This window comes from Eubalaena glacialis, chromosome 3, assembly GCF_028564815.1.
Source record: "Eubalaena glacialis isolate mEubGla1 chromosome 3, mEubGla1.1.hap2.+ XY, whole genome shotgun sequence".
Taxonomy (NCBI): domain Eukaryota; kingdom Metazoa; phylum Chordata; class Mammalia; order Artiodactyla; family Balaenidae; genus Eubalaena; species Eubalaena glacialis.
Window position 1 is genome coordinate 105,963,649 of NC_083718.1, and position 15,499 is coordinate 105,979,147.

At 39.8% G+C, this 15,499-nt stretch overlaps 1 protein-coding gene across 1 annotated transcript; it reads right to left on the bottom strand.

Moving 5' to 3' along the window:
- Window positions 1–424: 424 nt before the first annotated feature.
- LOC133088369 (metallothionein-1E) lies at window positions 425–735 on the bottom strand. The gene has a single exon (XM_061186269.1). It carries the CDS (start codon window positions 666–668, stop codon window positions 483–485), a length of 186 nt encoding a protein of 61 aa, XP_061042252.1. The 5' UTR covers window positions 669–735; the 3' UTR covers window positions 425–482.
- Between the last annotated feature and the right edge of the window lie 14,764 nt (window positions 736–15,499).

Sequence of the window (15,499 nt, forward strand, 5' to 3'; positions counted from 1 at the left end):
ATATATAAATTGGGAGTTGTGTTGTCTTCTCCCAAATCCCCTCTAATAATATAGGTGTCATGTGCAGTACAGTTGGTGTATTTCACAGGTGAATATTATAATCCTATGAAAGCATTTTGAGACTGCAGGATGTGAGTCATGACAAAAATCTCAAGAATTATTATCCTTTCTCTTCCACCCAGGAGGGCTCAATTTTTGCATTCATCTATAGCAATGTACATTATGAAGAACTAATAAAATGAAATAAGATGAAAGCAATATCAAAATATAAAACCAAGCACAGATCATAAAGTACTAATTTCTTCAGTTAAATTATATTGTTCATTTTTTTTTTTTTTTTTTTTAAAGTCAACAACTTTTATTACAACTCACATATTTGATAGAAAAAGGAATGTAGCGTCAGGTCCGGTTGTATGAAAATCGGTAAAATGCAGGTTCGTCCTGGTTGCTCTGTTGACACCCGGGGCAGGCTCTCGGCGACATCAGGCACAGCAGCTGCACTTGTCCGAGGCCCCTTTGCAGACGCAGCCCTGGGCACACTTGGCGCAGCCCACGGGGCAGCAGGAGCAGCAGCTCTTCTTGCAGGAGGTGCATCTGCAGGCTTTGCAGGTGCAGGAGCCAGCGCAGCTGCAGGAGCCGCCAGTGGGGCAGGAGCACTTGGGGTCCATCTGGAGGAGAAGTGAGGCCCGAGGTCCAAAGCAAGGGGCGCAGCCGCTTCACTGGTCCGGTGGGGGGCGTGTGTCATATTGTTCATTTTTAATGGAATGATTGAAGATATAAAATCTGACATTACATTTTTTTAAAATCAAACTGGGAGGCTCAAAATTTATCTTAATACTTTCTCTTTGTATTCTAAATTTCCTTCATGATGGAATGTATATTTGAAATCTATTTGGTCTGCTTGTCAATTTATTTTGTATTGATCTGATTTCATGTAGTGAATTATTATTTGTTGCTTATTTAACTAGTTCTCAACATGTTACAAAGCAGACTATCCCCCCAATCAAATCTGCTACAAATATAGTTTTTACTTCTGTTTTATACAGAAGCTAGGTTATTAACAAATTTATTCTAATTAAAATTTATTTAGTAAATGCCAGTTATTGACTTATTCCAAACCTATTTTTATATAGATAGGCTACTACTATTTAATACATATTAGCAAGCTCCTTGGAGTTGTTTTCTTTATGACAATTACATATCATTTTAATCTTACATGTAATGGGTCAAAATTTCTTATTTTTCAATTCAGTTGCCATCACTACAACAGTGATACTTACTTTCTTGGGTATATTTTCTTCCTTCTGTTTCTTTTCTTTCACTCCTTCTTCCTGTGTGGTTTATTTTTATTTGTTTTTTTCCTATTCGTTTGAACTTTACCAACCTTGAACTTGGTTATATTTAGCCTTCATATATGTACCTTCAATCTAGAAAAGGATGCTAGTTTCTAAAGACTGCGTATGTTACATCTTTGTGTTTGGGCCTGCTCCAAATATGAGATTATTTTAAACAGGAATTAGTTGATTATCAAAAGTAATATAACACCAGTAACTATTTGATCTTTATGATACTCAGGGGCTAAAGTGCTTGCTCAGGAAAAAAATTAAATTAAATCCACAAATATAAATAACATATTTAGATAAAAATATAGCGACATAAATCAATTCACAAGCAGTATATTGTACTAGTTCCTACATGATGCTTTGTGGCACACAACTGTGGTTTGAGGTATCAAAAAATACTGAAACTCCATTGCAGTCCTGGCTCTGCAGAGCTTCCCTCTCATCTCCAGCAACTTAGCGATCATTCGAATCTTTGTCAGTTGAAAGGCAGGAGATTGTGCAATATCTTGCTTAGGTGTCACCGTATTGGTTGAGCCCCTGGTTTGTGGGACAGGTCTGCCCACCTATCCTGCTATGGTAGTCAAGTGCATAAGGATGACCTAGCATCAGAATCAGCTTCTTTCATTGTGCTGTTGACTTAACTAGCATGTCTTTCTGAATTTTAGAACTTTTTGTTTTGTTTTGTTTTTTCACATCTTTATTGGAGTATAAATGCTTTACAATGTTGCGTTAGTTTCTGCTGTACAACAAAGTGAATCAGCTATATGTATACATATATCCTCATATCCCCTCCCTCTTGAGCCTCCCTCCCACCCTCCCTATCCCACCCCTCTAGGTGGTCACAAAGCATTGAGTTGATCTCCCTCTGCTATACAGCAGCTTCCCACTAGCCATCCGTTTTACATTTGGTAGTGTATATATGTCAATGCTACTCTCTCACTTCATCCCAGCTTTCCCATCCACCCTGTGCCCTCAAGTCCGTTCTCTACATCTGCGTCTTTATTCCTGCCCTGCCACTAGGTCTCTGCATGCCTCGTACCGGACCATTCTCAACGCGTGTGTGTGTGTGTTTTGCCTGTGTGTATGTGTTAACGTGGTTATCCTGCTAGCTCTGACCTTCTTAACACCCTTTTCTTCAATCCTTTCTTTAGGCAGTTTATCTGCTGAATATTCTGATGACTGCATGTCCTCAACTCACCTGAATATCCAGGAATTTAAAAATCTGACTCTTCTGTTCTGAAAAAGCATAGGTCCAGTTTGATACTTTACTTTTAGTGAATCACATGGATAAGTCATTTGGGAGGGAGAGGTAACACTGCACTTTGCTAGACATTTCCCTCCTTTCTGAGTCCATCCTACCATGTCTGGCTTTGTGTGTCTCATCATCCTCTCATCTCCAGTGGTCAGAGCTAACTGGTAATTCTGAGGCAAAAGAGCTGAGATTTCATATTCCTGCACTGGGCAGTCCTTGACTTCAGGCTGCTGGGCAGTTTCTGTGCTCAGGGAAGCTGGGCAAGGGATCCCAGTAGCCCAATGGCAGTTCTCTGAAGAAGGTTGCCTGTGCCAGCCTTTAGGAGTAAAGCATACAAACCAGGGAGATGGATACCCAGAATCCATAAAAGGGATCTAAAGGCATCTGGATGAAGTGACACCGTGACCACTACACTAAGTCCCATGGCAGTTAGTGCCTGAAGTAGATACATGAAAGCATCTACACTCCCCTAGGAATTGAAGAGAAAGGGAATTGGCATTTCCTTACGCATCTGAACTTGTTCATTCTTTAAAGAGACATTTATGGTGACCGGTTTATGGCATTTATAAAATTTGTTTTCCATTGAAATTGTCATTTGTAAATTTGCAGATACGTACTAATTCAGAATTTTAACTGTTTATTCAACAAAAGAAGGAAATATTTACTTTGAAAAAAAACCCTCTGGGGGACTTCCCTGCTGGTCCAGTGGTTAAGACTCTGCACTTCAAATGCAGGGGGCATGGGTTCGATCCCTGGCTGGGGAACTAGAATCCCACATGTTGTGCGGTGTGGCCAAAAAAAAAAAACCCTCTGTAGGTTGTAGAAAAACCATAGTAATGTATGTGACTGTCTGGTGGGATGATTATCTTTTGATGATTGCCTCTGGCTGTTGACCAATTTTGCATCACTGTAACAAATTCATCTCAGTATTTTGATTGTCTGTATACGTGTCTACTCTTTGAATTCTCCTTTGAACCAGTTGCAAAATCTTAGTGGTTCCCTTACAAACTAGTCTGGTTGAATAAAATCTTTGACACTTAAAAATGAACTTTTTTCTACAGGTTCTTTATCAATAAATCTCAGTGTAGAAGAACAAGGTCCCCAAATGACCCATATGATTAAAAGTGCAAATTTACTCCAACCTGGGATAAAAAACAAATAGCAGGCCTCAACTATCTAGGCCATAGAAATTTAGTGTGATTAAAATGCTTTTATCACACAACTGTAGTGCTGAACCATATTTGATTAACCCTTTTGTTTATGTCATTGGGACAAAATATGTGCTATGACTGCAGCCGATAGACTGCATCATAATACAGTTTAGGGTCAGAACATCAAAAATAACAACAAAATAGGAGTAACGTTTTAAAGTCAAGTGACTGAATCAAGGTACATTTTTTTTTAAAGCAAAAAGTGCTAAAAATATTCCTGATACTTCAAAAACAAGATTATATATAATTTAGCTGCACATTTTAGTCTATTCTCTTTGTATGCATGATGGCCTCTTCTTCACCCTCTCCCAACTTATACTTGCTTTACCTCCATTAAATTATGTGCTATGTAGGTATAAAAAAATAGTAGTATCTAAGTAATAGACATGAGTTTTTAAAAAAATTAACAAACACCATGATGATAACAACTGAAATGTTTTCCTCTCAGAGGACAATGGAATTGCAAGGCATTCCATTCACAAATATTATAGTTCAATAGAAACTTTATACACATACCCCCAAAAGTCTATACCAGATTAGGCCACTTTACTAAATCACTAAAATTAGAAGTAATGAAAACATTATCATAATTTTTTAGAGCCGTAAAAGTCTGAGGCACTCTGGGAAAGATGTTCTCATACAAGTAGAACATGTCAGAGATATCAAGTTATCTTACAAGAAAGTCACCAGATACCCAGTAATCAAGTACACTCTAAATGACAGTGACTTTGATTTGATATGACTTCACTGGATGCACTCCTATTTGGACTGAACCACCGAAAGGAACACAGATATTGGGCAGCTAAGGTGGGCCCGCCCTCCTCCCTGGTATTATACTGGGAATTTAGGAAATTAGTCTGAGTTGCTTATTGTAAATCACTATGCTCCTAAGGCCATCAATTCTCTTTATAAATTGCTGTTTCAACATAATTTGACAAAACTCAAGTGATTGTGGCTAAATAGCCTGGAACGAGAAAGGAATGGGAAATATAAATCAGCTTATCTATCTTTACGTAACTGAGTGGCAAACAACAGAATCTTAATGTCAGCATTCCCAGTTTCCAGTTGTTATAAACACAGCCTTCCACTTCCTAATGAACTACCACTTTGGCTCTACAGCACTGCTCATTCTCTCATATTTCTGGTACCTGCATTTTGTTCTGTTTGTTTTACTCTGGCTGTTTGGGGTTCTAAGAGAATCTACTTAGAAGGGTCTTGGCATTCATAGGTTTAATATTTAGGAATATGAAAAGTTGTGGAAACTATTGATAAGTAGGTGTTAGTGCCAATGAAAATATTTAGAGTAATCAGATTTTTCTTTATGTATCATATTCAGTGAATGCACAGCAGACAGTATTTTATTATTTTTTAAATTTAATTTTATTTATTTTGTATACAGCATGTTCTTATTAGTCATCCATTTTATACACATCAGTGTATACATGTCAATCCCAATCTCCCCATTCATCCCACCACCACCCCCACCCCGCCACTTTCCCCCCTTGGTGTCCATACGTTTGTTCTCTACATCTGTGTCTCTATTTCTGCCTTGCAAACCAGTTCATCTGTACCATTTTTCTAGATTCCACGTATATGTGTTAATATACAATATTTGTTTTTCTCTTTCTGACTTACTTCACTCTGTATGACAGTCTCTAGGTCCATCCATGTCTCTACAAATGACCCAGTTTCGTTCCTTTTTATGGCTGAGTAATATTCCATTGTATATATATACCACATCGTCTTTACCCATTCATCTGTCGATGGGCATTTAGGTTGCTTCCATGACCTGGCTATTGTAAATAGTGCTGCAATGAACATTGGGGTGCATGTGAGCAGACAGTATTTTATTTCCAGGCTTGTTACCTGCAGAATTTTTCCTTGGGGAACTGACAGAACACTGTCAGTTCTCTGAAATATGTCAACATTAATGGAGCATTGAGAGAGCATGGCTAAATAATTACTGGTTTGCTCATCTCAGCTGGGGAGCTCATTTCTCTCTGTCTTACATTCAAAGTCCTTTGAAAGTCTGTTTACTTAATCACAATAAGGAACATATAGAATCATGCAAACTAATTGAAGAGACAGATTCTCACAAGTGGCCAAACTTAGTTGTTCATTATTTCAAGGCAATTAATTCTTTCAGGCTCAATGATACTGGTAGTTATTAGTGCTATCTGTCAAATATTCCTGTTTCTGCCCCATTCTGGGCACATGGCAGGTTCACAATTTTATGCCCTTTATTGCTAGGAAGAGAACCATATGACAAGTTCTGCACAATGAGTTATAAGTAAAATGGTGTTTGTCACTTTTGGGTTGGAATTCTTGGTTTTCACAGTGAGACCCTCCAGATCTTTCTCTTTCCTTCTGCGTGGTGATGGATAATTTTAAGAAAGATAATGGCTGTTCTATCAAACTGGGTCCCTGAGGGACAAGGATGAACTGAATCCCCCAAACCCACCTCACTGTCCTCAAATGGATATGAAACATGAGCAAGGAATTAATCTTTGTTGTTTTAAGCCACTGAGCTTTTAAGGTTGATTGGTACTACCTTTACTGATATCTATACTCATGCAGAAGTAAAGTTATAAATTACTAGTTGGATGTGACAGGAGAAGGAGAAGGAAAATACTTCAGGGCAGTGCATATCTGACCACAGAGACTGTTGGACAACCTGCCTCCAATTTCACAATCTTTACTTGGCTCAAACTCGCATTAAGATTCCTTTAATAGTGGCATGCTTCAGCACCGTGTGCCACTAATAACATGCTTCTCAGATAGCTTCCCAATGGGGCTCTATGCACAAGATAACATAGAAAGGCCTAAAAATAATATGGTTAAAATATGTTGATGCTTTGAAGTGAGTTCTCTGCAATTTCTAAATTTAATTCAAGTCATCACACTGTTGCTTTGCAACCTCCTGGGGGCGCTTCCCACCTGAAACTGGTCCTGGTACTCAGTACTGCTGTCCTCCGAGGGCAGGTAGAGACCTAAGAAGGAGGTAGATCACTCCAGGTTGGTAAGTGGTAGGTTTAATAAACAACTTACATAGAAGACTTGTCTTGGGTGGCCACAAGTTAAGTAGATCTCCACACCCACTGCCAGAATCTTAAAAAGTTTATGTAGAGGCTTAACTGAGTCCAGTCACTTACATAGTCCAAATGGTCTCATCACCACATTATTATCTCAAGGCTGTATCCTTGGGGGAGCATCTGGGAGTGGAGAAGGCACATGGAACACACATTCCAAGGACAGGGGTGAGGAGCCTCCAACGCCTGGGTCCAGCTTGTGGGTCAGACCTGCAATCACATCTCTTGACGACCTCCCCCAACTCACACTCAACACAGCGGTGGAGACAAACATCGTGTAAGGTACATCTTTATACTCAAGAGTGCAAACTTGTGGATGAAAAAATCCACGTATTTTTCTAAGTATTTTGTGCTATGGACTTAAAATACATTTTCTCAATGAATTCTGAAAACTTTTTTTGCGATCTGGCATTGTGATCTCCATGAACTGGTAATGTTGACAATTTACTGTTTTCATGTACAAAGCATTATGCTAGGTGCTTTATATACATTGACGTATTCATTTACCATAGCAAGTCCATGAAGAGGAAGCTGAGATTCAGAGAATTTAAGAAAGCTAATTTCAAAGCCTGTAATGGCTCAATATTGCAGTGGGTGCTATGGAGGGATTATGCTCATTCGGAATTTAGCAGCTGTTAGAAAGATGACTAACACAGACATTTCCTGATATGAAACTGAGAAAACCTCTGGCAAAGCTAAGCAAATATAGCCAGTAAGTTCCTCTTGTAAAACACTATTTCCTCTGAGATTTTCCCCATTATCCGTCGGTTGCAACCATAGCATCTATTCAGTGGTATGAATAGTCATTAACTTTATTTAGCCAAAACATTATTACACATTAACTGAAGGCCAGGTATCTTCATCCTTTTTTCTATGCCCTAGATCTCGGCAGCTCTTGCGTCCACCTATGATCCTCTCAATTCAGTATCTTTAAATCTTTCCATCTCATTTACTCAACTTGTACCTGGGGCTGAGAATGCAATCATCTGAGAATATGTTTCAGTAGTACAAGAAGGACATCACTTCATCTTTATTTGCAGGTGATATTTCTCCTAACTTAATTGGACCCATAAAATGTAAGGAGGCAACTGGAGAAGCTCAGACACTATGAAACTGAATTTAGAATGTAGACTCAAGAAATGCTAGGGCCTTAAAAGCAGAAAAGGGCATCCCTGACATGGGTAAAATCTTTTTATTCATGCTCAGTTTTCTGCTATGTGTTTCCCAAATGTGTCTCTTTCTGTAAGTACACTGCTTTGCAACTACCTCTATCAGCTCTTTCTCAGGTGTGGTGGTTTCTCCATTCTCATCACCATTTGCTTAGCTCCAGCACTCACAACCTCCATGCCATCAGAATCTCTTCACTCTGGTTCATTGTCTGCAACATGTCTGAACTGGCATCCTAAAACTAAATCTAGTCACGTTTATTTCATCCTTCAGATATTTGTTAGCTTCCCACTACCCATAAGAGGGAAATAATTATGCATCACAGACTGACATACAAGACACTTTGCAACTCAACTCAGTCCCAGCTTTCTTCTTGATCCTCCTTTCCTGACATTTCCTTCTGAACTTCTTTCCTTCCCCCATTCCCAGCTCACCCCACCACCTGACAGGTTAATCACCAAACATCTCGCTCTTCCCAGAGTATCATGAAATATTTTCAGGTCAGTGTGATCTGGAAGCTGGCTAGAATGCCTTTCCTTTGACTTTTCCATCTAGAAAACTCACACTTACTCTTCAAACCCAGAACAAATGTCAGCTCTTTGGTGAAGCTTTTCCCAGCTGCCCCAGACAAAGTTCATCAGCCTCTTTATGGGACCAGCAAAGCTCTTTGTCCCCATTTATAGCATAGACTTCATTGTATCATAACTCATCTGCTCATAGGTCTCTCTTTTCTACTAAATTGGGAGCGGGGCCTATAATGTCTTCGGCATCGTTGTATTTCCTGTGGCTTGTGTGGTGCTTGGTACATAGCAAACGCTCAAAAATGTTTGCTGAATAAAAGGAGAAAGTTTTGTCCCTTAGTATTTAAATTACTAGTCCAAAATGGTAACTCAATCATAAGAAACAGACACTGTGGCCCATCACAGCAACTTGTGCCTCCAATAACCGAATTCTAGCAAGTGTTCCACTGAAACAAGACAGGCAGTTCTCCCGCAGGAGTTTGACACACATACCTAGGTAAGCAGCGTTGCTATTTTGGGCATCCTGTCATCTCCCACTTGTCTCCAGAGCAATTGTAGAATGAGCTTTGCTGGCACTGATGTCTTAGGAATGTAAGCTCTGTGAGCTGCCATTGCTGTTTGTCTTCCTGTCACCCGCCGTCCTCTGAGCAGGCCCTTCGCATTGTGTCAAGTGTCCTGATTCAGAGCACATCAAGACAGATGGCATGGTCCTCATGCAGGATTTTGATACATAAGCTCCCTAGCTCTAGGTTAACAGAGCACTTTCCTCCCTTGGTGCATGAATATTCAATAACTTCAACACTCACATGCAATCTCTGTTCGGAAAAGGAAATATACAGCAAGAATGAGAAAACCACACACGTCTACGGTCATTTACTTTGGACGTGTTCCTAGAAAAACTTGCTTCCATATATTATCCTTTTCCCATCCATAAAGACCCAATTTAAAATCTGTCTGGGAATCTAAAATATGACACAAATGAACCTATCTACGAAACAGAAACAGACTCACAGACATAGAGAACAGACTTGTGGCTGCCAAGGGAGAGGGGTGGTGGGGGAGGGATGGAGTGGGAGGTTGGGGTCAGCAGATGCAATCTATTACATACAGGATGGATAAACAAAGTCCTACTGCGTAACACAGGGAACTGTGTTCGGTGTCCTGTGATAAACCGTAAAGGAAAAGAATATAAAAAGGAATGTATATATAAATGTATAATGGAATCTCTTTGCTGTAAGCAGAAATTAACACAACATTGTAAATCAACTACACGTCAATAAAATTTTTTTTAAATGATTAACAAAAACCTAATAAAAATCAAATCAAATCTATGTTGCTCAGGAAGCTCCCTCCTCTGTGCAGCCACAGTTGCAGTATGAGATAGACTCTGAGTTGCTCTTTCAAAGTGTTCAAAACTTACCATTGTCAACGTTTTCCCCAGTGACTGCCAATTGTGTTAATATGTCACTGCCAAAATTCATTCTTCAGTCATCTGTGAGCTTTCCCCCTTGTAGACAAGTCTGTTTATATATTCATATTCCAGTGACAGAGAACATATGGGCTGACTCATTCCACTGTAGCAGTGCAGAATCAACAGTTTGCTTTAACTTAGCTAATTAAACTTTAAAATTTGATAGCTGATTATATTCTCTACACACATGGCCAGAGTATTTGGGAGCATACAATTATCAGAATCCTAACAGCTATTCTAGTTTATTTTATGTTTATGGCTCTTCATTCCTACAGTTTTAAACAGCAAGCATGGTTGGAGGTCATTTAATTGGTTCAGCATATAAAAAAGTGCCCCCAACTTGTGCTGACTCATCAGCATTTTAATGTTACAACACATACGTGCATATAATCCCAGCTCGAGTTCCTTGCTCAGCAAAATTAGAAGATGAGATTTTTGTACTTCTAAGAGTTTCTAAAAATATATACAGTAAAAAAGACAAACGACATGGTTAGTGTCTTTTGTTGTCTAAAAATTTCATATTAGATCTTAGCATATAGTTTGGATTATTAAAACTGTCATTGCTGAAATAATTTTTATATTAAAAGTAAAATAGTAGCAGACTGGGAGTCAGTATGCCTACATTATAGTTTCAGAGAGGTTAGACTGTGAGATTTTGGAATCTTTAGCTTTCCAAAATTTCATTTTCATAGCTTTAAAATGAGAGGACTGAACCCAAAATAGTGTTTAACTTCTTCTTCTCCTTACTCCCCCCTCCTTCTCTTCCTCTTTTTTATTTTCTCTCCTTCTTCTTCTTCATTTTGCCGTTGACCTGGGAGAGCTAACAAAGTTGTATGCATAGGCATGTAACCAGAAAAACAGAATTCCTCCCAATTTACCCCTGGGGGTGTTGCATGGACTGACCTCGCAAATGCATATTTCCTCGCTTCAGCTCACAGAGTGTGATTGTGCCTTGCTTGGAAACGCTATTTGGCCTAAAGTGGTGAACACTGTAACTTCACAGTTTCTGTCAACTCTTTGATAGGTAGATGGATTTGAAACAGCTTAGAAACCAGAGGATGGACAAAATGGCTAGCAAGTGGGAGCGACTAATACGTTTGCTCGTATTGTGAGGGTCTGTTCCCTTCGTAGGCAGGGGTCTGCACAGATTTTCTTACACGTCAGGAAAATGTTTCTTCTTAAAATATGAAACTAGGTTACACTGTTTTCTAGCATAAGTATGTGTCTCTGGGAGATGGTCTTGCCTGCACGTGTGTTGATTCATTGGCTGAGACTGGATGACTGGTATGGCTTGTTCTTTTATCTCCCACTAGGGGGAGATTTTAAAGGGATCATACTCTGAACCATCTTATTAAAGCCCCACCAATGGGTTAAGCTGCACTGAATAAATCAGTCTTTGGAAATTGCATTGTAAGGGACTTTATATTCCAAGACTTGTCTCATGGGGGCAAGAGATGAATTCTGAAGCAACTAAATGTCTGTCTCGGAATCTCCATACATTTTGGGTGGCAGACAAATTAACCTTAGTCTTTTCTGTGTAACTTCCCTCCAAACCCCATAATCTCAGGTGTATGGAGTGCTGTCATGTGCAGAGAGTGTGTGGGGAGGGGAGCCTAGTTGGGTCTGGTCATTTGTCCACTCAAATGATGCTGAGATGCCACCATTCTTCACCGTGTGGTCCCTTCAGGTCTCTCCTGATTCCACGCCTTGGTTCTGGGAAATAAACTATTTTGCTGAGCTCCCTGTACTCCCATTTTCCTCGGTGGGGCTAGCCATCTTCCCTGTGCACGGGTAGAAATCAGGCCTCAGGTCATTCTGCCTGAGAACACATAGCGCTGTCTCGCTTGGGCTCTCTCCCTCTCCTTCTCCTCTTTCTCCTGCTTCCCTCCCTTTCTCTTCTCTTACTCCCTTTCTCTTTCCCTTCTCCCCAGTCCAAGGGAATCTTCTGCTGTGATTGAACAGGGAAGAATCCACTTGATGGCTTCACTCAGATATTTAACAGACAGCTTAAGCTTCACATGTGCAAATCCAGACTTCTGAGTTCAGTTCCTCAAACTGCTACTTCTTCAATGTTCCTCATCTCAGAAAAGTGGCACTTCCTCACACTCAGAAGCCCCAAACTTGGAAAGTAATCCTTGATTCTTCTCGTTTCCTCACCCTCCTTATGCCAAATCTTCACCTGTTCATCCTCACATCCAAGTCTTACTTTCCCCTGTTTGTTTTGTCACAGAGGGACTGACTCCTGCGAGCTGTACTTCCCAGGGGCCCCTGGCAGCCAACTGTCAGCATTGGCAGCAGATCAGAGGCCAGGAAAAAGAGAGAAGCCAGGGTGTTTACCCCTCCCTGTGAGTGAGCCTCAGTAATGGCTGCATCTCCAGCCTCCTAAAAGCCCCCTCCCCGCCCCCCCCCACCCCCGCCACGTGTTCCAGTTTCCGCCAAAAGCCCTGGCTTCTGGGCTATAATTGTATCACATCCTCACTTCATCCCCCCAGCATAGGGACGATAGCGGCTTTCTGCTGTTGCCAACCTCTGGGAGGTCTCACCATCCTATATGGCTCCTTGGCTCTTGGATCACGTGTACAAATAATTCCTCCTTAAGCTCCCTCCGTTGCGTCTTATTGGTCAGGGTGATATCAAATGCCCACGCTTAAACGTATCACTGGCAAGAGGAATGGGAAGAACACAATTGCTTTACATTAATCCACCTTCATCCTCTGGGACTGTAGAAGAGCCATGAAGCTCGTAGCTGTTGAATGTTCATTTCCCCATTAAACGCATTCATCCCCAGCAGCTGTTTCCACTCTTTCTTAATCAAAAGAGGAAAATGATAAAAATATTCAACTCTGTTTATTTCTCTACATATTTGGAGGTATTAGTAAGTATTCTGAGAATTTTTTCCTACTCGCTGAAAGATTTGTGGGAGTGGCAGTGGGATTAGAAACTGACACTTTCTGCTTTTGTATTTTGCTAGAGAATTTCATTTTTTTGAAATGTACTACTTTAGGCTATGCCCTTATTTGATTGTTGTGGGTGACAAAAAAGTTGCTGTTTTAAAAACAATTTTCCTCATTTTTTTGTTGGGAAAGAGAAGTTCTGTGAGGAAATTTTTATTGACCATCTTAATGCAGAAGTCAAATGATATTTATATAAAATGTAATAACGTGTGACATTAAACTATATTGCATAAGAATGCATTGCTAAGAGGTAAAATTATAAAGAAAGCCGAGGAAGTGAATACTCCAAGTGTCAGGATGGTGGTTACTCTGTGGGGAAAGACTTGTTCTCTGGAAGGACCATGTGCTGCGTGCGCTACGTGTATTTTATGCATTTTTTCCTGTCTGTGTTATATTTCACAATTGAAAAAAAGTTAAAAATATCAACAACTGTTGCAAACTGTAGGACATTACTCCTTAAAAGAAAATCAGATTATGCCACTCACACACTTAATAGTCTCCAATAATTTCCCAACACAATTAAAATCAGATCTAATTCCTCACGGTGGACCACTAGGCTTTACAAGATCTGGTGTCCATTCACCTCTCCAACTTCTCCTATCTATTGCCTCTTGCTCTCTAATCCTCACCCACTCTAGACTTAAATTTCTTGAATATGTCAAACTCACACCCACCTCCAGGTTTTTGTACTTGCCATTTCCTCTGCTTAGAATATTCCTTTCCAAACTCTTCACAAAGCTGGTGCTACCTCAGATGCCATATTCAGCTCCCGGTTTACCATCACTCAGATGCTTTCTCTTAATACTGCAGCTACGTAACCCCCTGCCCCTCCATTCACCCCATCCTCTACCCACCACTGAGCTCTACCCCATCGCCATGCTTTGTTTCTTTCATATACTTATCACCACATGAAATGATGAATAAAAGATATTATTTCATATACTGATCACTACTTGAAAGTATCTTGTTACTGTGTTTACTTGTCTGTTGCCACCCTCTACTAGAATAGAAATGTTTCTATTTTATTCATTGCTTTTATCCCCAGCACCAAAACCTGACAGGCACAGAGCAGATTCTTACTTGCTGAATATTTTTTGGATACATAGTATTTCTTTATAACAGTCTCTGCCTGTGAATGTAAATTATCTCAAGGTGTCTCTCTCAGGGGCATCTAGTGTGTCTCCTTAATGGGTTTAAACCAGGAGACAAGCAATGCTGACGGGGTTAAGACAGATGATGTAAGTGAGTGAAGCTTCCCAGGTCAAAGAAAGGATAGCGGTGGGAACTAAGGTTTCAGCCTCTACTCAGACACATGAAAACATCAGCCTAGGGTGGCTAGACCTTCTAATTGTTAAGAGAAGTCAGAAATTCAAATTTCTCTGTGAAATGTGTCAAATTATTAAATGTTGGCTCAAGTTTTAAAAAATTCCATATGAACCTAGTAAAACATATCTGTGGACCAAATTTAACTCTGGGGTCTCTGGTTTGAGATCTGGTTTAGGAAATAGGAAAGAAAATGTCAATCAAAAACCTACTCTGGGGCAAATAAGTATAGAGTCTGTTATCAGATTAAATGGAGGGAAGGAAAAGAGGAAAACAAGGGTAAAATAAAAGTTAGATTGATATCTCAATTATCCTGCCACAGGGTTTTTCTGAGTGGATAGTCTGTGTGACCTTTTGTTACATCAAGGTGCTAAGATTGGTTTTAAAGAGAGGAGCGAGAAGGCAGAGTTTTATTTGGGTTTCATGGATAAAATAAGACAAAATGGTACCTTGAGGAAGGGAGGATGGATGGAAATTGAGGGACTCTTTCCTTATAAAACCCATCACTGCTGTCTCTAGAGTAAAAGGAACACCACGTGATGAGGATCAGAAACCCATTAGAGACAATTTATGGAAGGTCTTGAAGTATATAAGGCAAAGAGGGTAGGAGCTGGGTTCACTTGGATGTACGTGCACACAGACTGGAGTAGCTTACATGGGAAAACTAGCCAAATAATGAAATCGCTAAAGAAAGAACTTTGCTTCTTTAAACCAAGAACTGTTTCAATTAATTAGCGACGTCTTGATCTGTTCATTTAGGCACATACTATATCTACTCAATAAATATCAAATATGATTCTACTTTGTGTATTATCAGGCAGAGCAAAATTTATCATCAGCTAGGGCTGTCAGTTTCCATGGAAGGATTAGGTCTAGTTCTCAAACGAGACATTTTCATAAATATAAATAAACATCAGATCTTTCAGATGATGAATGGAGGAAATTCAGCTCTGTTTATGGGAATGGGTCCTGAAATTGCTTTCTAGTTAACAGATGACTCCAAGTGCTTTCATTTGTTGGTGAAAAGTGCCTGCCATAGCCAAACCTACAGTTCAACAATAACCAAGAATATTTGATTTTAGCCATAGCCCAATAATATAAACACTGACAATAAAATTTGAATATTTGAGAAGTGAATTTATAAAAAGAGTGAGGATGATGGTGATGA

Bases quoted from the DNA above. Each gene is read 5' to 3' on its own strand.
- LOC133088369 (XM_061186269.1), bottom strand. From the start codon at position 668: ATGGACCCCAAGTGCTCCTGCCCCACTGGCGGCTCCTGCAGCTGCGCT.